The following is a 27,814-nucleotide window of genomic DNA, read 5'->3' as shown; positions in this document are numbered from 1 at the left end:
TTCCAGCTGCTTGGACATTGTTGTGTTCACTTTGCTGTGGGATAATAGTTGTGCTGGTAGACTGTTAAACAATGTGCACTTCTCGAAGGGGTGACCTTTGAGGAAATGAATAGTTTTATTGTCTGCCCATTACCCTGCCTGAAACAACAGTGGAGTTATTAATTTGACTTCTTCTGTAACATAAAAGCTCCAAAACAGCCAGCAGCTGTGTGAAAGACCCATAATAAAGACAGAGCAATACTCTCTGCATTAAATGTCAAACCCATTTCAATTGAAATGAAGATTTTGTTAAAGGTGTAGTGCTCTGTAGGGGGGTCCTTACATATTTACGAATATTGCTACCTTATAAGTCTGTGTTGAAACCATCTGTGGGTGTTTTAAAATGCTGGTTTGCTTCCTCTTCTGGTATAACGTAGTGCTGGGCGAACATGTGTTGGCTCAGAATATTCTTCCAAACTAAATTAATATTGAAAATCGCAAGGGCAAAATAACTCGGTACCCCATCACATGACATAAACTTCCTTTATAGAATGTAAACAAACCACACTGTGAATAAGGTCGCCTCTCTTTCTAATAAATAAGTCTTTAACAATGTCTTCAGTATATATAAAGCTAAACAATGGAACAGGCTACTGCAGCAAACAGACTTTGAGACACTGTGGTTTTAAATGAATAAATTATGTAATATTCATCATTTTATGGCAGCTCCCAGATTTATGAGTGGTTTATCTTTTAGAAAGTAAGTGAAAAAGCAAGTCTTGAAATGCCTGCCAAAGGAGAAAACAGCACAATGCACTGATAATGTACTGTCCTGTTATCCCAGCCTTCATCTAATCCATCCTTTCTGTCAGATCGTCATACTAATAACCTTTAATTGATTCCATTGAGAAATGTCATTATTTTCTCTTCTTGTTCTCTCATGTTAATGTATTCATTTTCATTGGAGGAAAGTAAGGGTGTACCATTTGGTTGGAATACCCTGTTAAAATATAATATTTAATTTACCAAACGGTTTTTGACATTTGAAGTTGTGTGCAGACATTTGTATAGCGTTGCCATTGTTATTTACACCCCTGTGTTTTCAATTTAACGATATTTAAATCAGATAATAGATCATTGGAATAAAAACACAGTGTAGCAAAAAAGGTTTTTGATTGAAAAGTTATTTTAAGCCTGACATTAAAAAAACAAAAAAAAAAACATTCTAGTCTGTCGTTGGCCTTCTGGAACAGTTTATTGAAAATTAAACTTAATTCAATTTCAATATATTTAAGAAGGTTTTTGTTTTTTTTACCTTGTGCGCCCATCTTAAAATATGTATATCTCCCTTTAAAATATTATTAGTATAATAAAAAAAAGACCATTAGAAAGTACAGTTTATTGATACTGTACAAATACTTGTGATTTAAAGCTAAGTGAATAGTGGCCAAAATCCTGTTGATTAAAATCATGTTTTTGGCCTTTATTCACTGGTAATAAAGTCTCAAACACTCAATGGCAGAATATGTAGTAATACTAAAAGAAACACAAAATGTGTTGAAACTTTCTATGGGCATTCACTACAACTTGTTATTCCAATTGCTGTGGATTTTTTCATGGTATTGACACACGATTGACTGATCTATTAAAGACAATATTTTGTTTCACATAAAGTCATGCTTACTTTTTTACTTATTGCTAGGTTTAATATCTATGTTAAGCTTTACACACACTTTAAACAGAGACATTTTGTGAACAAAAACATCCCCAGATTGTTAGACCAAACAAGGATGTTTCTCAAAGTAACTATGTGCCATGTAAAAACCAATGCATAGTATAGTGGTATGTCATCTTAACATTTTTTAAATATTTGCAGTGAATAAGGTATTGTTATAGCAATGCTGGTAACTGCTGTACCGTGAACCTAACCACATAACCACTGAAATCAATTATGAAAAGCATACTGATTCCCTATGCACACCCGAGAGCTAAGGACACTTTCAACCCCTGTTGGTTGTACAGGTAATTCTTAAGAATTATTATTTATTTATTTTTTTGAACCTTATAAGCCCCTGTTAAAAAATGTCGGTGTTTCTTCCCAATATCATTAGTATAACAAAAACGCCAATAGGGAAGAGAAAATCTGTTAGGATTCCTGATAGCTCAGTCTGAAGATGTCAGTACTGTCTATAGTAGAAGCCGGAGCAATCCCATTTGACTTGTGTCCCTGCAATTCAAACTTCACAAAGTATTTTTATTATTACTGTTGATGAAGTACAGGTCACAGAGGGCTAAGCTACGAAAGAAGTTAATAAACAGACACCAGGAAATGATACTTCATTGTAAAAGTGAATGATATGGATAGCTGCAGTTTAATCTGCAACACAATATTTTGGGGAGGCTAAATTGGACTGAGATTTTAGGCTAGCAATTCTGCCACAGATTAATTGTAAACCTCTGTACATTTTGCTATTTTATGTGTTAAATTGGATTGAAATATTACTGGTTTTCTGCTCCTTTATTAGTTCATTGGGAGGAGGGGGGTTGTATTTAAAGCATAATGTGCTGCGTCTAGCACCGTGTGAAATATTGGTTCTGTTTTCCAACAGCAACCTCTTTGTCAGGCGAAAAAACAATTTGGCAGGAGGAATTTTGTATAATTTTGTCATGTATTACAGAAGCTATTAAATGCAAACGCTGCAATCCACCAATCAGTAACACAGACAGTTACAACTGGAATGTGGCTATACAAAATCAGTGCAGTGCTTTTTCTGGTTGCTAGGGAGACACTTTAAAATCACAGAGCTTACAGAATGGAATGTCTAATGTAATAAAATAACACCAGGTATCATAAATCTTCAAGTGAGTGTTTTACATTAACATTTGGTTATATTTGGAGAATGTGGTTGAAGTCAATTTGGATTTGTAACAAAAATAATTAAATAAAGTTATCGGGGCTGGGGCAGAAGGTTATAGAATACTGTTCTGCAATGTCTGTTTTGAGTAAATTGGAATAAATGAAGCTCAAAGCTACAAATATTTCTCTTGGCATTCAGAACGCAATCACACAAATGTGTTTAAGGTAACTAGCAGGCAAATGTTTGGCACATTTTGCACTTTTAGGTAATTAAGTGCAGGAACAAACTTGTACAATGTTTTTCCAAGCACTTTTCTTCTGTAGAATGTTTCCTTGAGGTTTAGGTAATCTTTATAAAAAATATGAAACGCTCTGAAGGGCTGTGGACATGCTATGAATGAGACCTGGCTCAGGCTCTTAATAGGTTTTAAAAAACCTAAATAGAGTGTAGAGGAACATGGCTTGTGTCAAAATGGGCTAAAATGCAATTTCCTAATAATGAGGAGAAGACTATTAGCATATTAAATGGATTTACTGTAAATATGAAATCTTGGTGCAAGGTGAAGCTGTTGCTTGATTGCATATCTTTGCATTCTTTTCACATATTTTGCTGGTCGGCCCTGCTTTTAAAACAGGAGACACACAGTGAGTGGAGCTGCACACATGCTGCTTACTGTCTGATGTCTTCTGTTAAAAAGATGTTGCAAGAAAACAAAAGGCAAACGCACCAAGTTGTTACATACATATAAAAGAGAGCTGGTTCAAAGGAAACAGTACAACCATGAAATCAATACTAGTAGATCAGTCACAGAGAGCAGCGTTATGTACACTGAATACCAAATATCTCAATTACTGCCTAATTTTACTCCATAGATTTCCTGTGTATATTATTATCCAGAGCTATTCAGTGTGGAATGAATGTAGTGTAGCTACACACACACACACACACACACACACACACACACACACACACTTCTCATTAACCTATGAAAAGCACTGGTGATTTCATAAAGCAAAGATACAAAAGATAATCTTCAAATGTCCACAGCTGAAGAAAAGCTACTGATGAATGAATAACCTAGAAATAAATTCAGTAATTCAGTAAATTATTTGCACGACTGGAGTACAACTTTTATTTTGTTCAAGCTGGACAAGCAGATCCCTTTGTAATCAGTTGTCTAAATTTGACTTAATTGGGTGTTTCACTGCACCACGTGTACTGTATTAGGTCACAGAAAAACGCAATATGAGATTATTGATGTATATGCAATTGTTGGACAATAAATTAGAAGCACCTGTCTTGTCACTGGCAGTCTGTAGAGATTAACTCCTTATTAATTCAGGGAAGATTGGGGTTGAGATCTGCATTATACTTGTTCTCAAAAGAGTCATCTACATATTGTATGGTTTGTAGACAGCCTTTCGTGCCCAAAGCACATTGATCTATTTGGCAGTGCAGTTGATTGTTTAAAGCAAAGAGCTGGGAGATAGCTAAATAAACATGCAGATTCTTCACACCACAGCCCTGTGTTTATTTAGAACAGTGACAAGCCAAACAAGACTTTCAACTGACCTTTTGGCAGAACCTGATATACAATATGTTTCTTAATGAGTTTTTGACATGGTTGCTGAAATAAATTGCTATGCCTAAGTCATGCGTGCTTAAGAGAAGCATAGGAAAAGAAGATGGTTTAAGCTTAGTAAGGTAACTGCTCTACTCTACAGCACTTTTTCTTTTTTTTGTTTTTCAAAGGGTGTGGTTGAATAGCCATCTTTATTTCAGGAACACAACAGTGTTTGTCTTGAGCAAATGTGTGATGGATTCCTGCTATGTGGTTTATGTTAAATCTACAGCAGAGGAACAGGAATACATTACAAAACACTTAACACAGGAATCCAATCACATGACTAAACTGACAGTCTGTTTTAGACTGCTGTTATTTGATATAGAGAACCCTACTGTGTTAACAAACTCTTATTATGTGTATAATATATATATTATTAGAGTGTATTAAATCCTATCTAGATCCACTTATGCAATTCTCATTTGATTTTTCCTACTTTGTATCCATTTTTTATTGTGATCACCATAATTAAACAATATTGTATTACTTGTATTGTAACACTTGAAATGTATTTGCTTACGATTGTAAGTCGCCCTGGATAAGGGCGTCTGCTAAGAAATAAATAAATAAATAATAATAATAATAATAATAATAATAATAATAATAATAATAATAATAATATTTTTTAATTATCTCATCTCATAAAGCTAGACAAGATGGCACTCACATTTAATAATGGACGCAGAGTCAGTCAAACAACTTCCATAGTAAACATTTCATTTTTGCCTGTCACTTGTAGGCAAAATTACGTCTTATTGACCCTTGTCATTTAAATAATAATTATGTTAGCATCCTAAAGATTGAGAGAATGTTCATACATTTTTTCTTTTTAATTTTAAATGGGACTTTGAGTAATTACAATAGTCCGAATTGAATCTGGTATGCAATTTAATTTGATGCTGGAAATCAGCAACCTTAATTTAATATATATGAATAAATGTAAATAGGTATGATCATTAGGTCAAAACTTGATTCTGTAACATGAGCACAGGAGCTACTAATAGAATACAGACAAATTAAGCATTCTTTGCTTTTTAATGTTGGTTCAAATAGTTGTATTTGAAATAAACTCATGTAAAATGAACCAGTCACCCCGAAAGGCATGATTATGTAAATGATCCCCACAGTTGGCCAGACATTCTGCTGTTACACATTAAGTTCCGATTTTTAAAGCCTTTCCTGTTAATCTGATGACATGTGAAACTCAGTCAAGCTGATTTCTGGGGTGAATTTGCAACCAATCAGTGCTTACCTGGGGTCTTGACAAAAGATGCTTGTCAAGAGGTTTAAAAAGAAAATGGCATGTGATTTCCCTTCCTCTCTAATGATAGTGCAACCCTAACCAATTAAATTGCTTATATAAAGATAAGAATTCCTTTATTTAGAAAAGATGGCTTAACAAACAAAGGGCTGTATGTCGGTGGGGGTTTCAATAGTGGCTGGTCTCTTCTCATCTGTGGATGTGCTTGCATGGGAGACTGACAAGGGTTTTCACACAAAGCCATACCCAGGGATATTAAAAAGAAACCTGTTTAGAAAATTGGACAGTTTTGACAAAGTGTCATTGTCAACATCTTTTGTATTATAGGCAGATCTGCTTTCCAAATTTCCAAATGTATTTTCAGTTGTTTTCATGAAAAGTGCTTTTTCATTTCAACCCACGAAATGCAAAAATAAAAGCTTTTGAGGCAATCAGAGCAGTCTGCGTTTGTTTGGAAATTAAAGCTGTGAGCCTAATAAAACAAATGTCAGTGCAATTACTTGAATTACCCATTAAAACCTTAACACACATGCATATTGGTATTCAGTCTGTTATACATAACATGTGTTTTAGCTTTTGTCTCCATCTATCCCTGCCTCATGAATGGAAGGTTTAAAATTAGGGTTTAGCCTATTTCGTCTGACAATTCTGTCAATAAGTGAAAACCGAGTTTAATTGCACAAAAAGGGGTTCATCTGACTAGCAAAAAGATGAGGCGGATGTGTGCTGCAGGACTTCTGTGGAAGATGAAACCAGGTTATATTGTGTTCATGCTACTGTATGTACAGGCAGAACTGTTTTATGTGTAGCCAAAGTTTACATTTCATTGAACTATTAGTGAATGTAACATCAGGCGTATTCAAAGAAATTGTACCCATTTGACCCCAGGGGATACAATGTAAAAAGAATGGGTATATACTCCAACTTGCAAACAGAGTACTCAATTAGAGCCGTGACAGAACTAGAAAGGGTTGTTTTTCTTTCCCTCCTTTAGTTTCTTCCATATTCCCTTAGTTCTTACTACAGAGTAAAGGAAATGTCTTTGTATTTGCATTCACTTTAGCTATGTTAGCTTGGTACCATCAATTTAGTTGTTTGAATGAATGTTTGTTTTTGGAAACTGAACAATCTGGGCACTATATTTTATGAGAAAACAGGCCTGGATGACATTCCTGTTTGTTTCTATATTCTTAAGGTAAATGCACGTAAAAAGCACTTTGGACCTACCCCCATTTCAAGATGGTCACTGTTAAACTTCCACTCATGGGGTACCAGAAATGTGATTTGAGATTTAAGCCTGTAAAAGTTTCTCAATAGCAGTCAAACTTGAATTTACTTTTGGCTCCTAGGAACCAACAGAACCATTAAACACCCTAACCCCTCCTCCCTTTGGGTTTTTTGTTGTGGTTCACCAAAGTGCTACATAATATAAAATGTTGCTATCAGGGTTGTATCACATATACATCACAATAAAGGGCAATTCATATGAGAGAGATATGAGAGAGAACTGGATGTGCATACTGAAAACAGCATTTCAGCAGTAGCCTTTCATCAGACCCACTGAAACTGCTAAGTTATAACCGTAATCAGCAATTATGCATAATTGGCTTTGTTATGTATCTTAGCAATTTAGTTTTTGTTCTCAGGGAGATTTGATGACGATGGTGCCATGTCTGTTTATGTAAAATGAACCCTGCTAAAAATATATATTCTATTGTGAGGGGAAATATTTCACTTAACCACTAATAAGTATCCCCAGTCTAATGTTTTCATCTTTTCAACATGTCAAAGCAACCCTACAAATTCAGCCCTGGGAATAGCCAGGCTCTCATTTTCTATTGCTCTTGTTCTGGATTTCTTATTGGAATATAACTAATTGAAGCCATCAGTGATAGTAAGTCCCACTTTTTTTTTGAAACCATAAAAATTGCATTCTAATTTCTCGACTGGCTGTGATAAAAATAGGGCAGCAGTGTGGAGTAGTGGTTAGGGCTCTGGACTCTTGACTGGAGGGTCGTGGGTTCAATCGTGGGTTCAATCCCCCGGTGGGGACACTGCTGCTGTACCTTTGAGCAAGGTACTTTACCTACATTGCTCCAGTAAAAACCCAACTGTATAAATGGGTAATTGTATGTAAAAATAACGTGACATCTTGTAACATTGTAAGTCGCACTGGATAAGGGCGTCTGCTAAGAAATAAATAATAATAATAATAAAAAAAGGCAACAATTTGGTTCTTCTGAAAGTGCTGTGATACCATTGAAATTCTGTGCCAACCTTTTAAGTTACTTAAGCCCAGTATACAATAAGGTTTCTTACATTTTTCCAGGAAACATCTTCACATTAATGTTGCCTTGAATGGTGCTACTATGCTAATATGTTATGCAGCTGTTTCTGTCTGCATACATATAACAAATATTATTTATTGTAACTGCAGTCCAAACCATTGCAGCATCGTCACTAGCCCAAAAATATCTCTCCTGATTGGCCAAAGGCGTAATGTTTGAAGCCAGGTCCTTTTTTTTTTGTAAACAAGGAAACATACGACTTACAGGAGATAACCTGTTTCCTTGTGATTTCCAGACTACAACACTTTGGTAACTTGAGCTGTTCTTTCAATTCAGTGTTGTGTTTTTGTTTTCCCAGGTGAGGACCAGGAGGAGAAGAAGGTTCTGATCCTGAGTTACCCTCAGTACTGCCGCTATCGCTCTGTGATCGTACGTCTTCAGGAAAGACCCTCGTCCTTGTGGACAGACCAGATTGTGCTGGCCCTGGGAGGAATCGCAGCCTTGAACAACAACACTCAGATACTGTACTGCCGGGATACCTTCGACCACCCTTCGCTGATTGAGAACGAGAGCATATGTGATGAATTTGGTAAGTCATTTAACTGGATAAAACATAGGGCAGTATCACTCATCTGTGACGTTGATTTGTCATGTCTCGGACAGAGTGGAGCTGAATGATTTTGCAGGTTGTTGCAGAAAACCACTTGCGACTTAGCCCATTAGCAGTAATATGATCAACTTAGAGTTGAAAGTTGGTGGGAAATGTTGAGAATTTGGCATGTTTGTGTACACAATCAGTCCAAGGAAATACGAGATATGATATAGTGTCTCTAGTGTTTGGGATACACTAAGTTGTCTGCTATCTGTAAAGAGAGACACAGCCTAATAATGAAGACTGTAACAATGAAAAGCTAATACTGAAGTGCTAGGGTTGACCAATGCAATCAAGGAGTTTATTGAGGTTCTAAGAATGAATTCAGGTCTGAATCATTGCCCTTAAAATGTGAATATTGTGTCTGATATGTATTCCCATTATTTTTATGTAAATAATAATAAATGCATGGATGGCAGTTTTAACATCTGTTTTAACATCTGTAACATCTTACCAGTTGTGGGTCTACATAGTCTTTCTTGTGGAAATAATGGTTGGTAACCTTATTCTAAAGCTCAGTTTTATTTCTCTCAATATACAGTACACACGCACACACACACACACACACGCACGCACGCACGCACACACACACACAGCCTGCTTTGCAAAGGACCCTGATCCATGTAGTTTTAAAGGTAATAGCAACTGCAATAATACATCAATAGTGTTCTAGCCAGAGTATTAATGGGGCCCCAAATGTATTGCGTTAACATGCTTTTATTAATAATCACTTCTCACATGTGCCACTGGTGGTCAAACAGTGTAACTAATGTACAGATCTATTTGCATGTGCCTATAGGAGACACTTCTTCATTGTTACTTTGTTTCCTGTTATAACTCCAGCCTTCATCATTATATAAGCTTATACTGTGTTACTAGCAGTTGGTGGCAATATAGTGAGATTTTTTCAAGGAATTTCCTGACATTTATTATACAGAAAAATCAAATAATAAAAAGGAAGCTATATTATTAGAGTTTTTTTTTGTTTTTTGGCCATCTTGTTGGTCCTTTTCCAAGTCCAAGCTCCCAGCCCCATTGCTGCTGGCGGTGAGCAGCAGTCCTGGAAAGGGGATTGGCTCTCCAGCACAAGCGACTGTGGGAGATGTAGTGTAGAAGCGTTTCTGAACAGCACACAACCACAGAGTGCGTACAAGCACTCAAATGGAAACATGCCACATGTTTGCTGGACGAACCCCAGAGCTGCAGTGTAAACAAACGAGGGGGAAAACGCTAATTTCAAACATCAGAGTTTCCATTTTACAAGAAGCGCTCTTTTAAATGAAATGTATATGTTATTATACTGCATATGTACACTGTAATTATGTTATCAGATTGGACCAATCTTATTACCTTGTTGACAGGCAAATTAATTCCAACATATAAACCAGTGCGATACAAAAGACATTAGGGTGTAAATAAAGTACACCCATGTTTAATTAACATGTCGGAGCACTGATGTGTACTTTTTTGTCGATGCTCTTTGTGCTTAACACAGGCATATGTATAGATGACAATTAGTGTTTTACAGCAGACGTTTCATCAGGCCCAGTGTTCTAAACCAGGGGTAGACAACCCTGGTCCTGGAGTGCCACAGACACTTCTGGTTCTTGTTTTACCCAAGCCCTAATTGATTCAATGATTGGCTTAATTGGTCAGAATTACCATGTGTTCCAGGTATTTAGCAATTGATTAAGTGATACCTACAAAACCTACAGGATTGTGGCACTCCAGGACCAGGGTTGCCTACCCCTGTTCTAAACCTTATACAGTAAAACCTGAACTGACTGGTCACCAGCAAATAAATCCAAGAAAAGAAAAAAGTGACCTTGAATAAGCAGCCTCCTGCCTGGGGCTACTACAAAGGTTCAATTCCTTTGTTGACTAGTCAGTAAGGATTCACTCTGAACATTAAACCACTAAACTCAACTACGGTACAGTTCCCATGGTCCTTTATTGTGCTGACCAATAGGTGCTTACTGTACATTATAAATGATTAGCCATGCCCTATGTTACACTACTGTTTTAGCGTGTTGAGTTGACAACAATGTATTTAGCATTGCCTGTTTTGTCATTTACAATGTGTTTGACTAAGTTGTGGATGAGTGTAGTTCACTTTCATTGCTTTTTCCTTAGATCAGTCTGAAGCTTGAAATGACATTGTCTTTTTGTTGCGGTTCTTATTTCTAATGCTTAAATACTGCTATGTAGTCTTTAAAGCTGTACAGTTCAGCCCCCCGTAGTGGACATGTTTACAAAACAATGTAAAAATAACATGCTGGAGAATACAGGCTTGAGTAAACTATCACAGGGAAAAATACAGTACAGAGAAAAATGCTGGTTGTAATCTGGAAGATTAATTTGTTATTTTCTGTATACATTTCTGCAAACAGCTGGTTACAGAATAAATTGCAAAGTTAGTACAATGTTGTTTATTAACCCCGAGATTACTACAACAAAGCCTTAGGTCTACTAAGATTTACCATTTGTTTACTTTAAAGGGATTACTTTTATTTTCCAAAATGCCTGAGCCAGAATACAACAGCTTCATCTTAAACAGATTAAAAAGAGTCTAGAAGTTGTTGTTGACTTCAGCTTTTATACTGTTTAATTTCCAACCCTATATTTCCAGGGTAAGAGGTTCGGAATAGCTGAAGCAAGGCCAAGTTGAATATCACATTTTTAAATAAATACAGAGCAGTACCTTGTTGGTTTTGCAGGTTATGAATGCGCTGAGGGAAGGGTGTAAGTTTAACAAACCACATTCTGGCTTTCCAACAAGTGTTTCTAATAATACCCGGCCTGCTAGTCACAGATAACCGAAGATTTGTCAGTTTGATGGAAGTAGGGGGGTGTACGGTACTGTACAGTGCATTATGTATGTGAGTTTTTTCTTCTTTTTTTTTTCTTTCTAAAAGGAAACGTTCTGTTGTAAATTCACTCAAGTTCTCTAATTCACTCAAGTTCTTCTATTCTCAATCAGAAGATTACAGTGACTTGTTATCTAGATTTGGATCAGCTTTTACTGACACATTTATTATTGTAGTGAGGCCTTGTTATTGGCTGTGAGGATCAACCAGGTTTATTTTACTTATTAACTCATTACATAACTAGTTTGCACATTATCAGACTCGCTCTTTTCATAATCCCTTCTGTAATTCTGACGAAAATCCAACTCCCTCCTGGTGAACAGTGCAGTATTAACACATTTTAGTCTCCACTTTACATTGTGTGTATAAAATGTGCTTGTCTATCAGAAGTTGCTAATTATATTTCTAGTTCTAAAATGCAGGTAGCAAATTCTGATTTATTGTCAGAGATTCCTGCGTTTGTTTTTCTATGGCAGCTATGCAGTACCATATCGATTCATCCTGTGGCAAACGCTCTCATCATTATCATAAAGCCATTTCACTTTCTCTGCACTCGTGAAATATAACTATTTTTCTTTGTTTAGCCTTGCTGTTAACCAGTGGTGGGCAGGTAGCAATTTCCCTCTCTCTTTTCGCTGTACTCCAGAATACAACTACTGTATTATCATCCTTTAAATCCTTTCACTCATCCTCTACAAATGTACTGTAGAAGCCCAAGAGGGCAAAAGCTTGGGACAATGCCTTTAGTTCTGTTTTTTCTCTGACAGCTTTCTTGTTTAGTCTGATGTTACAGTGTAGATACCTAAATATTCAGATCAAGCTTATTTTTTAAGGAGTAAAAAAATATTTTGACCTTTTCCATTGCAACACAACACAGATATTGAGGTCTATTCAATTATTGATTTGAATATACCACCACTGTTTAAATCATTAAAATGTGTGTAATTGAGGTTATGAAAAACCTCCCTAACAATGCAATATTATTCTGGGATGCATCTCCCTGTTGAAGGAGATACAGTGGATGCCTCTGTTTGTATGAACACCTGTACTGTATCCATGCATTTCACAGTGTAGAGTAGATAGAATTACATAGAGACCCGCTTAGCCAATTGGGATGAAACTTGGTGAGGACATTGCTTTTCTGTTTTAAAGTGTGTAAAATGCCAAGGGGTTCTCCTTACAGAGTAAGTTACTTTAAATTTACATTTGGATTATGGGTGGTTCTTATTTTGTTTACTGTATTGAATGGAATACTCTGTGTTAAAGTACTTTGTCTTTAACTCAGGAGCCGCTCCAGATCTATCCAGATTATCTTTCACCATATACACATGTAACACAGGCCAGATCCACAAAGTGTCTGTGTGGTTAGACCCTTGCAGTGCTGTTTTATAAACCAGCCCCTCTAGCACTGAGAAGTGGCTCCCCTTAGCCAGCAATTAGAACGGTAATTAAAAATCTCAATGACGCAGAGTATTGTATATCAGTATGAATAAACTAGAATCTGCAAATAATATTCTACGATGTTCCAGCCAGCAATAAAGGATGTTGGCGAGGAGCTTGGTTTCTCCAAACATTTGTTTCATGGAACATTTGAATAATTAGATGCTGAACAGTGATTTACCCTTTAGTACATCAAAGCATATTCTTGGAATATTGTGAAACATCAGGCAGACTGATTTAACTTGTTATTCTTTTCTTAACTACAGTCAGCACTCGGATATACGACACTCAGATACGCGTCAGTTGCGTTTTACCGTGCTTGTATTAAGAATAAAATCAATCCCCATAATATATATATGTAATAAATTAATGCACTTACCCATCACTCTCGATTTCCGACTCCGTCACCAGTTTTCTGATACAAAGCCCATCTCTTCAGTGTTACAATTTATTTGATTATCCGTCACAGCCCGCGTTTTTTTGTGCAGTTACACAGTGCTTCCAGTTTCACCTGATGAAAATGCAGCAGCAACAAAGTGAACGAGACCAGCTACTGTAATGTAAAACAGTTAATCATTAAACTGTTTTAGATAATGTGATGTATTTTTTTTAAAATCTGTGATCTTTAGTTGCTTTTGTGCATTTTCATTTGCAACGGAACATTAGGGCCTTATCGAGCACTGTATTCTGCAATATAGACTTTGGATACTGTTTTAATTCTGGAAACTGTGTTTTTCTTTTTTTTTAATCTTTTGCTAAATTGCCTTTTACATTTTACGCAGTTCTGTGCATGGGTAACATTTTGATTTCATTTTGCTGATGGGTCGTTAATGGGGAATTTTACATACTGCAACAATACATACCGGATCTAAATGTACTGTATTACAGTCCACGTGTCCAGTCATCTCTTTTGGCAAGTGATAGTTTCAGAATCATATTGTTCTGAATTAAAATGCTTCTTCTGTTGAATATATAGTACTGTACCAACAAAACCAACTACAGTACATCTAAATGGAAGCCTTCTTATTTTAAAACACAGTCCTTTCAGCTATGCATTTTTGACATTGTATCTTTTTTGTGTTCCCTGAAAAATGGACAAGGGTTGGAACAGGCCAAAATGAAATAATCAGATATGCGTCACACTCTTTTAACCATCACAGAAGTCTAAATTTTATAGGGTCGTATATATATGGGTGCTGACTGTGTAAACTTGAGAAAATAAGACAGAGTAACCTTAAATCTGATTTTAGGATTTAGGATTGTGCATAGCCGTAGTAGATCGAGTTTCTATAAATAGCCTTTTTTTTAAGTCAACCACTTATGGTATATCATATTTCCAGTTTCCTTTTAAAAAAAAAAAAAAAAAAAAACATATTAATGACTAGTGGTTTGTTTGAAAGAGTGCTGTTTATAGTTCACAAACATAAGCATTTACTAAAAGTAGGAACATTTTCTGTATTCTTCAAGATCTACTCCTTTTTGCCCTGGTTAACTGTCATGCAGGTTATTAATGATATGCAGATGCTCTTTAAAGATGGAATTTTTTACTTTTTTTTTTTTTTGCTGCTCTCAGAAACTGTGGACATTCATTAATATAAATGTAATCATTGAATTCACTCAAGCAGCGTTTGTATGAGGTTTAAGCAAACAAAATAATGACTATTTTCTGTCTATACCCTGTGTAATTACTACTATTAAAGGTGTCCTATATAGACTGATCATTTACGTTGTTAAAAAAAAAAAGAAATCCTGGCTTTCACTGCAGTTAGAGGGGGATCTTGTCCAATGCTAACGTCATTATTATAGCTATTCGTCATCAGCATTTCGTGGGTGTATTTACGATGTTTAAGTTTTTCATTTATTTCGCAATCTGTATTGCGTTATCAGAGAATGTTGAGTTTTGTTTCATTTTTTAAAAAGCCTCTATGTCGAAACTAATTGTTTAATGGAAATGAAAAATGTATGATACCACTACATTCGGTTTTAGGGTAATTTCCTGGAATTTCATCTTTCTTTAAAATGTCCTTTTTTCAATATCAACATTTCCAGAAAATGTATTTCCTAAACACTGTTGATGTGTTTTAATATACATTTAGGATACAAGTTACTTATCCTAATTGGCTCATTTAAATCGAGATATTGGGATTCATTCAATTGATCTGTACAGTAGTGGATTTAAATACTTCCACCATTTAAATATTACATTCGGACCAAACCTGTCAATTTACCTCCTTTTAAAGACAAAAATACACTAATGAGACACATGCAGTTGTTTAGTTTCAGTGATGTTTAGATTTTGCACTGTTTAGATCAATTAAACACACCTTAGTAACTCACCAGGTACATGGTTTAAAAAAACAACTTGTAAAGATAATACCAGTTTATTTACTCAGGGATCAGTTACTTTGACCAGTTTCCTGACTTGTATGCTTTGAGGACTCCAATTAATGTTTCTCAAATTTCGAAGCCACCCATGGACCACCATGCCTGTTGTATCTTTTAGCTTTGGTTTGGAAAGATTTGAAAGTCCGTCAGAATCCAACATTTACATTCTTACATTCCCTGAGGCGTTAACCCCTCCCCCCTCCGCAGGAACAACTAAGGATAGAGATAGAAATTCAACAGCGACCGCAAGTGCCAACATTCTTGAAAGCAGCACAATGGGAAAGAGAATGAGTTTATGTTAAAGCATGGCCACGTTCTTATGAATACACCCGCTATTGAAAAAAAAAAACCCGCAGTGATGTAATATTTTCCAGTAACTGTTTAGTGTGTATTACGTCAAATTAAAACAAAATTGCTATTGTTTCTCATTTTGCTCATTGGTGCGTCTGTACCAGCAACTGCAAAGTTATGAAATACTTTAATAAAGCACTCTGAAACTGAAGTGTAGGAGGACTGTTGCCAGAAATGATTTACCTAGCACAGCATAACAATTTGCTGTACAGTTTTTTAAAAGGCAAACGGCCCCCTTAATTTGTGTTTGAAAAGCAATTACAGACTCACATCTGCTGGTTTGTGCTGCAACTACTGCATTCCTCCAAAGACCCAATACTGTTTGCAAAGAAAGTGCTGGTGTCTGCCTGGAAACACTCCATATATGAAATAATAAAAACCTGTCTGCTTGTGGGAAGTAGATTATGTGACATTTAAAATTGTGCCGTTATGTTATTTTTAGTACGCTCCTACTTTATATGGACTAATTTATGCTCCTAGCTCGCTCTTTTAGTTAAAACACTTATTCTTAGCAACAACAACAACATTAAAAAAAACCTCTTGAGATTTTAGCTGGCGGTTCTTATTCAGATATATTACTTTGCTTTGAAAAGAAAAGAAAAAAAGGAACACAGCATGCCAGTCTTTTTTTTCTTCTTTTTTTTTATGAAGTAACTTTAGAAATGTACCTACTGTGTGTGATGTGCCCTGATTTAGAATATTGTACCTACCGCAAAAGAAAACACAAAGTTGGGTTTTCATCTGTTGTATCCCCTGTTGATTACTTAGAGCAAAAAAATAAATAATGCATGAAAAAAATATAGAGAAGTAACATTCCTTCCAGCACTTAGAATCATCATTTTTATATTACCAATAAAACTGCAGTGCTGTAGACTGAAAACATGGCACTAAGTCCTTGTATTTTAATAGTTTTCTTTTAGTATTTTGTATTTGTTACCTAAATGTTTATAGCTCATGATTTATTGAGCTCAACAGTGCTGTAGCGCTGTGCCAGCTACAGGATGTGGATCCTGTGTGATTTATTATCCAGCAGACATCTATGTGTTTGTACCCATGAACTTTTAATGAGGTAGCATTTTTGAATATTAACACAAAGAAACATACTTCGCTGGGCGTTTAGAAAAATGTTGTGTTAAGGATGTGTTCATTTCCTTGTCACACTTCTTTCATCTTTATTTCTGCCATTTTATTTTATTTATGAAGGAATCTTTTCTTTGAACAAAACACTGCCATAGGGCCTGTGTGCGTTTTCAAAGAAGAGATCTCCTTTTGTGTAGCTACAGGAAGAAGACTGCATATTCAAAATAATCTTCCCAAGTGATTGATGGCAGCACCGGTATGTGTTTAGAAAGGCCAAATATAGACAGTGGCAGCATGAAGCCATTTCAAATTGTAATATAATCTTGTCTTTTTGGAAAGGGGAATATGTCATTTTTTAGATATCGCTGTTACATTTCAGTGACACTTTTTGACTGTCCACACATTACAGACACATTTTGAAATATATTCTAATACCGGCTTGTATACCGTTTACCTGTCACTGAGTGTTGTCAAGAAACGAGATTATTTTACTACAGTAATATTACAGTTTTTAAATGAACTAAGCCAAGAGTCTGTAATAAAATACATAAATGCATAAATAATAATAATTGAATGAATATAGTATTGATATCATAGGTTTTCATAGCAGGTGTAATGCTGTTAGTGTCTGGAAGAAAGTCAGTATAGCATGTGGGGAGAATTATTATTCTTTTTTTCCCTACTGCAGAATTTAACATAAGGTCGGGTTGCTTTTATTCTTATGGGAACCCGATACCACTGCTGTGCTTTGTTCTTAAGTGAAACAGATTGATTTTACTTTGAGGCCAAGCCCGCTGTGTGCTATAACCGAGATATCCTTCTATCTGTCAGCATTATTAAAATGCTTAAAAAGGAGAGTTTGTTCTGCAGCTGATTATGTAACCTTTGTGTTTTTTATAGATGGCATACAAAGCATACAAAGTAGCCAAATCCTTTTAACAGCATGTGTAACCTTAAAAGGGGAAATATTTGCTGTGCACACAGTTAATTAGGGAGGAGGGAGGGGGGAGGGGCAGGGAAGGGACGAAGTTCTAATGTATTTCTTTTAAGAGAAACTTGCCTTCATGCACATTTTTTAAAGCAGGATACTGTATAAGTGTTTTTTTCCCCTTTAACAGCAAAGTAATAAAAGGTTTAGGGATTTAGCTCTACAGCACAATGAGCTTTGAGATTGAAATGAAGGTTGAAGTTATTAGTTAGGAGGTCAAAGTTCCACTTGCAGAACTTCAGTCTGGCAGAGTTTCAAAGCTTTGAGAATTGAATCTGTGACTATGATGCGTAGTAATGAGCAGTTGTGACACTTCACGGAGATCATGGGTTTGTCACTTGGAGAAGTGAAGGGCATTACTTTTTGGCACCAAAACAAGGCTTTTATAGTACCTTAAAAACCCATATTTAATTTGTCTTCGAGTTGAGGAATGTAGTTACAAAAACCTTTGCATTTATATAATATGGTTTCTATCCTAGCTAGTTCTAGCTTTTGTTGACTGGACTAACAATCAAAGGTTAATAGCAATAAGTGGATCCGTTCACAGTTACAGCCCACTTCAGCGTAGGTATTGCTATTTCAATCAATCAATCAATCAATCAATCAATCCTAATTTTATATAGTGCCTTTCATGGTGGACCACCATCGCAAAGCTCTTTCAAGATGCAGTAACAACAAGAAAATCCATACTCCATAATACTTCACTCCACAACGACCCCTACTGGTTGTGGTTTGGCGTTAGAAAAACTGCAAGCTTTGTATTTAACAGCAGCCAAAGCATACATTCAGATCAACGCTCGTCTGTGTGGGTGATAAGGAAACACATGCCACCAGAGGAAAGGAATGGCAACGGTATATTTAAACAGAACCCCCTCTCCCTAAACTAAAATAAAACAGATCTCGAGTTCACATCTTTATCACACTGATCAAACCTGACATTCAATTGCAGACGCCAGTGTGATTTAATTTAGCACCTAGTGTGTGTAGCAAGCAGTCTGGGTTTGTTTGTTCTTATTTCAAAACATTTTTGAAAGATTACTAATGATAAGGTGTGTAATACTTACATGTGTTTGCATGTTCCGACTCCCTCCCATCCCCACCCCCCTAACCAATTTCAGCTTTAGACAAACATTATAATTCCAGTTTTTATAGATGCTATTGCTGTTTTATTCTTTTCTGTACTGAAGGTGGATTAAGCTAATATAGTAGGGTTTTTAATTAACCCCATATTGCCATATGTTGGTTTCTGATTCCTTTGGTAAAGTGTAGCCTGAAAAGGACTGCTGCTCAATATAGTCTGATGAAAGGAATACAAATAATTATAAAAATGCTGAAGCTGTTTGTTTCCAGTGTTGTAACACGATTCATTTCATTTTCACAGTGTGACCTCACAACCTTCAGTCCAATAAGCCTTTTTTTTGTAAAATTATTCGTATACTTGGAGGCAATACAGAACAAAATATTTTCCTATTTAAAACTGAATCTCTTTCAAATTAAACCCGGCTAGAAATATATGTTACCTAACTCTATATCCCACTGTTATTAACTGTCATTACCCAGAGTATATACGAATCCCAATTAAGATATTTAATTTGCCCCTATGAAATGACTCGTAATTGGGTTTTATCTCGAGACTAATAGTAACATCCTTTTATCTCTTCTATACATTTCATATTTATTATTACAACTCATCTAAATGCTTCTTTTAACTAGAAAGCCCTAAGCCATGACGAGTTAACATAGCACAATAACATTCATGCAGAAATAATAGGCTACCATTTTGAAGTGCTGTGCGATTGCTGTCTTTTAATAGCCCTTCATTTCAGTTCAACAATTAGTCCCTGCATTGTGTTGTTGAGTCTTTGAAAGACTAAGCACACTCAGCCAAATCACAACTAATTTGGGGAAAATGAGAGCAGGCAAAGAGATAAAAAAGTACACCAACAAGGTCATTATAAAACATGTCGTAAGAGGGGGAATTGTCATTGTGTTAACCGGTATGCTAAAAATAATGTACCAAAAGTTAGAATGGGAGTTATTGTGACTTGCAATTTATGTTCCCTAGTCTTTCCTTTTCAGCTGACACACACAGCATGTTTGTGTGTGTTTTTTTTTCTAACTCCTGGCAACAGGCATGCTGTCATAAGCCAGGAAGCTTTCACTAGTATTGTAAAATAGCAAGGCTACATACCTCAAAGGGCTACACATCTAATATTGCACACACACACACACACACACACACACACACACAAAATTGTATCAGAATATCAGAAACAATACAAAACAAGGAATGCAGTACAAGTACTGAAGTAGCATTTCTATAGAAGAAGTTTGATTGTTGAATTTCAGTTACTATAACTAATCTAAAATGGCAGTATAAGCTTGATAATTACCTAATGTTTCCCCATTGTCTTCGTAGAGATTCTGTTCTAGTTAATTAATGCCTAACAGTATATTTTATATTTTTGTCCGCTGTCAACTAAGGCCTTATAAGAAGTTATTTTAATGTAAGATCATTATTGTGTCATCTATATTCATATTTTTTTTAATGATCCAACTCCAGTGGAATGCTTACATCATTTTTAAAGCTTATGTAATGTAATTGTGTGTCTTTTGCTAAGCTGTCATATTTTCAAGCACACTAAACGCCATGCAGAGATTAAGGAGGCTAAATGTTCTTGGCTTAATTAAAATTCAATTCAACACAACTAAATTTGCTTTTGAATTCAGAGCAAGGATAAAATGACATGACAAAAACTGGAACTGATGTCATCAACTCTTGAAAAACATAGTCAAACACAACAAGGACTTTTTTTTAAAGTTGCGTGCATCTGTATTTCCTTGTCTTCACTGAAATACATAAGGATTATAGGTTAACAGCATATTAAGTAAAAGGCCTTTAGTCTGGGCATTTTATTAAGCCATTATATCCAAGTTGAGGCTGTGTGGTCCAGTGGTTAAAGAAACGGGCTTGTAACCAGGAGGTCCCCGGTTGAAATCCCACCTCAGCCACTGACTCATTGTGTGACCCTGAGCAAGTCACTTAACCTCCTTGTGCTCTGTCTTTCGGGTGAGACGTAGTTGTAAGTGACTCTGCAGCTGATGCATAGTTCACACACCCTAGTCTCTGTAAGTCGCCTTGGATAAAGGTGTCTGCTAAATAAACAAATAATAATGTGTTGCATGGGGAAAGCATCATGAAACCGCATGTGTATGGCAAAAACCATGGTTAATGCTCCCTAGTAAAGGCATGACCGTGCTGCGTCACAATTGTGGTTATAAACACAGGTTAAATAATTGGACACTATCAAATAAAAACAAAATTCCTTTGGTAAAGCTTGATGATTCTGAATTTATGTCCATAAGAAAATTCTACACACCCCTTGCTTCAAAACTTCCTAAAAATCTCCTTTTTTTAATCCCTTTTAAATTTGTATTGTGGATTTTACATTTAACAATATCACTGTGGTTCACAGTATGTGACTCATCTGGGAAATACAACTCATTACATTTTGCATACTTAGCAGCTTTAAATAAATAACTTCTCCGTTTTTGATAATGCCTACTGTAATAAATGCTGCTCCACAGAAATATTGCTTGTTCACGTGAAATATAGCTATCAAATTATTGGCCAATGTGATCCATGGAACAAACACCCCCTCCCCCATCCCTGAGAGGAATAAGAGATCAATGAACTTGCTTCATTTTTAATCCCTCGTAACATTAAAGGTCCTGTGAACGGGACTGTGTCGCTTTGTAACATATTCTTAACATATAGGCTTGACAGCTATAGGCTGGGAAGAAAAAACATGGAAGAAAAGGTTACTCTTTTGTAACCTGACCCAGATCTCCAAATCATGCTGATACAGCCAGCTGGCTAATCAGATGCTAGTGTGATGTGATTCTGTATGAGACTGATGTAGTTACATGTTACTTTATCTTGGGGCCCGTGGGCTTTGGTGGGCAGTAAAACAATATGATACCAAACAAAAAATACTCCTCACCTTACTACTTCATAATCTATCAAGGAAACCAGGAGCCCAACATCAAGGATATCGAATGTTTCTTGTATACATATGTGAAGTAATCATTGATTATGGATTAGCCTGGTGATAAAGCACTGGGTGCTCTGCTTACAAGGCCTGCTGTTTGGTGTGTAACAGTGAGCACCTGTCTGCTCTTTGGCCACAAATGTCAGCTATAATATTAAGATATCAACATCATGTATTAACAGCACAACAATTTTCTTTTTGTTTTACCAGTGGCATGTACTCTCAGTCTACAAGGGTAATTCCAGTCCAGGACTTTGTACCAGCCAAGTCCTCAATTATTAAGTTGTACCTGATTGTCAAGTAACTGGTTGGTACAAAATCCTTAACAGGAATAGCCGTGGTAGGCCAAGAGTAAAAACCACTGTGTTCCACTGATAGCATTTTCCAGGAATTATCTATACAGGTGATTTTTTCAACATGGCCATATTAAATAAAAAAGTTTCTCTAAAAATATAAACACTTGTTCAACACAACTTATATATATATATATATATATATATATATATATATATATATATATATATATATATATATATATATATTGAAAAGAACATTTCAAGGAGTTTTTATTTGTTCATGTTTTTCTTGTTGAGGTTGGCTTTTTTTGTTCTAGGTTTAATTTCACACAATTTGATCTGCTGTATTTTGCCCTTTTTGGGGACAATTAAAATGTGTTTTTAGTATTTTAAGAAGAATTAGAGGTGAAATAAAAACAATTAAAAATAATACCCTGTGATGTGGGAAGAGAGCTTATTTATTAAATTCATAAAAAGAGCTTGACAGTGTAATTAGGGGCACTGGAAATCAAAGTTTGGGAACCAGTAAGAAAATGTTTTATCTGTTGCTCCATCTCCTTTCTAATCATTTCTAGTGTGGGATTCACATCAACTAGCATCTCTGGGGCTAACCCGCTTTTTTTTATCAAATAAAATAGGAAAATAAAATGCATTAAAAATAGACACACACACACGCTCTCACGCACGCACACACACACGCACACACACACACGCACGCACACACAGACGCACGCACACACACACTAATCAGACCTGTCTTTACTGGCTTTCAACATAACTACAAACAATAAACTAATGAGCCCAACTCTTCTGAAAGGCTCTTATTAATCCTCCAGTTTCAGTTTACAACAGAGCCATTTCCACAGGCATTAAGTCTGCAAGTATTAAAAGGACTTGGCAAGAGGTCACTTCTGGCAGGGCAAGAGTTCAGGACCCCAGGAACAGGTCACAACAAGCATGAAATATAGAGATACAAATTAACTCAGTGCTGAACAACAGATGCTATGTAACTAAATAGCCATACTTTCCCATAGACTTTATCCTCATTTAGAACATGTCCAATAAGCAGGGGAGCTTACAGTGCAATTTCATTTGTGACACATTTCGTTTGACGTTTCTCTCTTTTTTTCAAATAAATAGCTTCAAATACACAATGTTAGTGCATCCATTGACATTTAGCACTTGCTGTTATTTAGATTCAGTCATGCATATGCATACTAAGTAAAAATGTTGTTTACATAAGATAGTTAGGCAAATATTTATTGTTTGTAACTTAATTTTGATTGACTTAAAGCATTTATACTATATATATATATATATATATATATATATATATATATATATATATATATATATATATATATATATATATATAGGATAACCATGGGGATGTAAATATATTTTATTATTGCCACTCCAACAACAGTGCATTTAGTCAGATACAATCAAGTTTAAAAGGAAGAATTTAAACAGCAATTAAAATATATTCCAATTGATGCATGTGCTTCCAAGCCTTACATAACAAGGCACTACAGTAATTGTGTGCTCTGACAAACTTGTTTAGAAATAAGCTTGAGGCCATCATGCATAACAGGAGGATAGTGATGACACTGCTGATAGCGTATATGTTTGGTTAGATGGAGTTTACTTTTGTATATAAAAAGCTACAGATCTGTTATTTGTTTATCTGACATATTTAATGACAAACAGAAACAGATGTTTTTATTTTTAATGTGTGTTTTTTTAGCAATTATTTCAAGGGTTCGAGAAAATATTGCTTCTAATTTGTTCCAGAGAACTGGAGCAATAATGTGTTTGTGCCGAAAGGGAAATGGACCCCATTTAGACAAGCGCTTGGTTCATTATGGGTTTTTCATAAGTAAAACAGTGCAGTGGAAAGTAAACATATTTTACCATAATGGAAGACAAGTACTGTACATGTATCCACTCCAGGGAAACCAAGATCCATTTTAAACACATTAGCTGTACTGTCATCCTTCATAGATATTTTTTTTATTATTATTAAATTGCAGGAGGTTAAAGTGAATACAACATTACAATGGTTAACGAAAGGCTAAATCTAAATACTAAAAAACAATATTACACAAGCTTGATTTGTACAACCAATGTAAATTATCTGTATTGGACCTTGAGCTGTATAAAACTGAATTATTATTATTATTATTATTATTATTATTATTATTATTATTATTATTATTATTATTAAGCCACGGTGTCTTGCACAGTCATGTTCAATTTTACATTAAACTATTCATGTAACACTTTAAAATATTTGCTGCATGTGAATTTCAATACAATTTTATAGGATTTCTTATGAGTGACCTATTCATGACAGTTAGTTAGTTTGTCATGAATTGTCTTGACATGGTTTCATATTGAATTAAAATGGAATAGCAGGAATACTAGAAATATAACCCTGTTCATAAGTGTGGACAAGCAGACCTTGTTTATAGTTAAGTTTGTTTATATTCCCCAAAGGTAGTTTTAGAAAAAGGGAAACATCCTCTGAAACATGCATTTCCCCATTATATGAACCAAATATTAGCATCAGGGGCTATTAAATAGAACAGTTGAAATATGTTTTCTCTGCTGTTAGTCTGAAGCTTAGTAAGTGTGTGTGTGTGTGTGTGTGTGTGTGTGTGTGCGCGCGCGCGTGCGTGTGTGTGTGCGTGTGTGTTTGTTTTTAATGCATTTTATTTTCCTTTTTTATTTGATAAAAAAGTGGATTAGCCCCAGAGATAATAACAGCAAAGAAGACAGGGTCTTTATGCTAATCTACTTTCAAACAGGCAGTACAATTAAGGCACAGACATTTCTTTGTGCTTCCGGTGTACACATGATCACCTATTCATTGTGAACAAATGGTGCATACTGGCTTTACAATTAGAAATGTTGATTTAGTTATTTATTTTTGAACTGTTTTTAAAGTTTCTGTTTGATAAGCTCAAAAGGCAAACACAGGCTTTAAATTTGAAAACCAATATGTTAAATGAAGGGGCTGGAGAAATGGCTACACTAAGGACTCATTATTTTATTCCTGGTTCTTGGGTGAAAGTATGAAAATCCGTATTTTAGATAACAGGTTTTATTTAAACACATTAGAGACAATTACAGATTGAGGAAATGCTACTACCAGTAATTGCAGAAACCAGTAATTATGTGTAGGCTTAACAGTAATACATTATAATTTTTAAGTAAACACTGAGTTAACTACTCTGAAAACATTGCTGTTATTTTCCTGCTGGTCAATGCCTCAGAAATATGTGAGGTCATTGTTTGTTTGGAGAAGTAATACGGGAAACCACTAGAGTGCAACTGAGAGTCATTACACATTGGTTTCCAACAAGCAGGAAATACATAAATACATTATTCTTGTGGAGCTTTTAAAAACAAACCAGCATTTATTTTTCTGTCATCGTTTTTTTTTTTTTGTTTGTTTGTTTTTTTAATAATTCTACTTACAGTACTGGTTTCCCAAATTAAAAATACATTTACAACCCAGGCTCATCACAAAGGAAAACACAGTCATCATAGAGTGATTCAACAGACAATTGTGCCCAAATAAGGCTCTTTCTTCTGCTTTTGTGTGTGACTCTGTGTGTGTGTGTTAAGCCCTGCTGTGTTAGATAATGATCAAATGACAGTTTATAATGCTGGATGGTGAAATATGTGTGTGATACAAAGCAAGTCTAAGGATTGACAAAGTCACAAACTACATTCAGAGCTGCTCATAATTTGAAAACAGTCATATTTTTTCTTTTGATATTTTAACAGCCATCCAGATGTAGTATCACTACATTTTGTATTTGTTCCGTTACATTATTCTTTTTTAGTTTCGGTTCTGGTGAATAGTGTGCCTTTGAAAGATGGCGGACAACAATACTGGCTACAGTCAGGCAAGGTTCCATGAGATCTTCCCCGAGCAGCTCTGTAAAAGAGCACACCACAATACCTTGCCACTCAGTCCTGGGCCTCTCTCAAGTAGAGACAGACAATTGTGCTGGATTGCATAGTGGTTTTAGCAGCTGTGACGTTGACTAATGCCATCTTTATAATGAATAACCCTTAAAGCAAATCCCTTCCTCACTTGTGCATTTACGTCATGAGAGTATAATATAACAAGCTGTAACAGGAAGTTATAGCTATTAATGAAATGTTTTTAAACAATAGCCTGCGAAGTACTGTAAATGTAACAGTCCTATTGCTTGATTTGAAATGGGTTTCATGTTGTGTAAATATGAGTTTAATTCACTTTAGACTTATTTACAGAGGAAACCAGGTTTCTGAAAGAAAATTGTAGGTTTCTGTCATAAGTATCACATACTTACAGTACGTACGATTTAAAAAAAAAAAAAATTTTGATTGTAGGTCGCACAGTGTTATTTTGATGATGTGCAAATTATTTATTTATCATGTATCTTTCTTTCCTTCTGTGCAGTACTGTGCCATCTGCTGTAAGCATCAATATTAAGGCATATGACAGATACATAGAATGGTTGATTCTTCTATATTTTCAATACAGATGGTACAGTGTGTCAAGTTCAGCCAAGCTTGAAAATATTGGGCTGCGTTCAGTGAAAGATAAGAATGTATAACCCTAATTAGAAATATATCAAACACTTCCTTATTTTGTGTGTACTGAAAAGAAGGATTTAGCTTCTCAAGATATACATATTCAGCTGATCATATTAAAAGGTATCACATGAAAACATGGTTTGGAGAAATAATAAAGCCAATATTCATTCTGTGTTGTAACTGATTTTGTGGGAAATATATTTTATATTATGAAGCGAAATATGAAAGTAAAAAATAAATAAGAAAAAACAGTTTGTGTATAACAGTTTTTTTTTTTGTTTTAGGTTCATTTTATTGTTAAAAACTATAAAACCAGTAAAAAAAAAACACACACAAAAAGGTTGTAAACTGAAAGGAGCACTTGTTCTCCTTCATATTGCGCTCCACTGTTTCAAATTCAGATGTTTACACAATAGTTCTTTGTATATTCGATTACTACAAATGTTGAGAAGAATTCTACATATATAGTACATAACAACATGCACATTTCCTATGTGGTAATAGTGTCCACTTAAATCCTATATTACATAACTATATATTGTTTTATCAGCTAATCAACAGTGAAATAATATCAAGATATAACATTGAATTTCTTTTCTAAATATTTCCACATAGACCTTTAACAACGAATAAATATATGTTAAGAGAACTAACCATCTTTAAGACCTTTAATTGACTACATGTATTTTGCCAGTTGTGTTTTCATGTACACATGCAGGTACTGCTCTGATCTAACCCTCTGTAAGCCCCTTTTCATTTCCGTGCATTCTAGAGAAAGCAGACGGCCTTGTTCTTTACTAACCTGAATGTAAATAAAGAATATCGAAATTACAGCTGCAGTGTTCCTCCGCATTAGGAACAAAGTTTGTCAAACGAGCCCAGCACAGTGCTTGACCTTGGGGTTACTCATTTTCTGTTCCCCCAGCACTGGCATAATAAGCATGTAAAAAGGCCATTGTAAAAAGAGAATAATAACTTGACATTGGTTGGTGAGAGGAAAGACTGAGTAATGATGTCAGGTGCGGTACCGTTGCTTTTGTAGACTCTATTCAGGCGTGTTCGTTTATAGGCTTAGTTTGAGCATGTTATTTAACAGA

At 35.3% G+C, this 27,814-nt stretch overlaps 1 protein-coding gene across 1 annotated transcript in view; it reads left to right on the top strand.

Moving 5' to 3' along the window:
* The window catches only part of LOC117418594 (AT-rich interactive domain-containing protein 5B-like), an 82,221-nt gene that overhangs the window by 21,033 nt on the left and 33,374 nt on the right, over window positions 1–27,814 (top strand). The window contains exon 4 of the mRNA XM_034031777.3: window positions 8,369–8,599. Coding sequence (XP_033887668.3) covers window positions 8,369–8,599 — 231 coding nt within the window. The remainder of the gene's footprint in view (window positions 1–8,368; window positions 8,600–27,814) is intronic.

Source organism: Acipenser ruthenus, chromosome 13 (assembly GCF_902713425.1).
Source record: "Acipenser ruthenus chromosome 13, fAciRut3.2 maternal haplotype, whole genome shotgun sequence".
NCBI lineage: Eukaryota > Metazoa > Chordata > Actinopteri > Acipenseriformes > Acipenseridae > Acipenser > Acipenser ruthenus.
The sequence above is the reverse complement of the archived record's forward strand: the minus strand, read 5'-3'. Positions and strand labels throughout refer to the sequence as shown.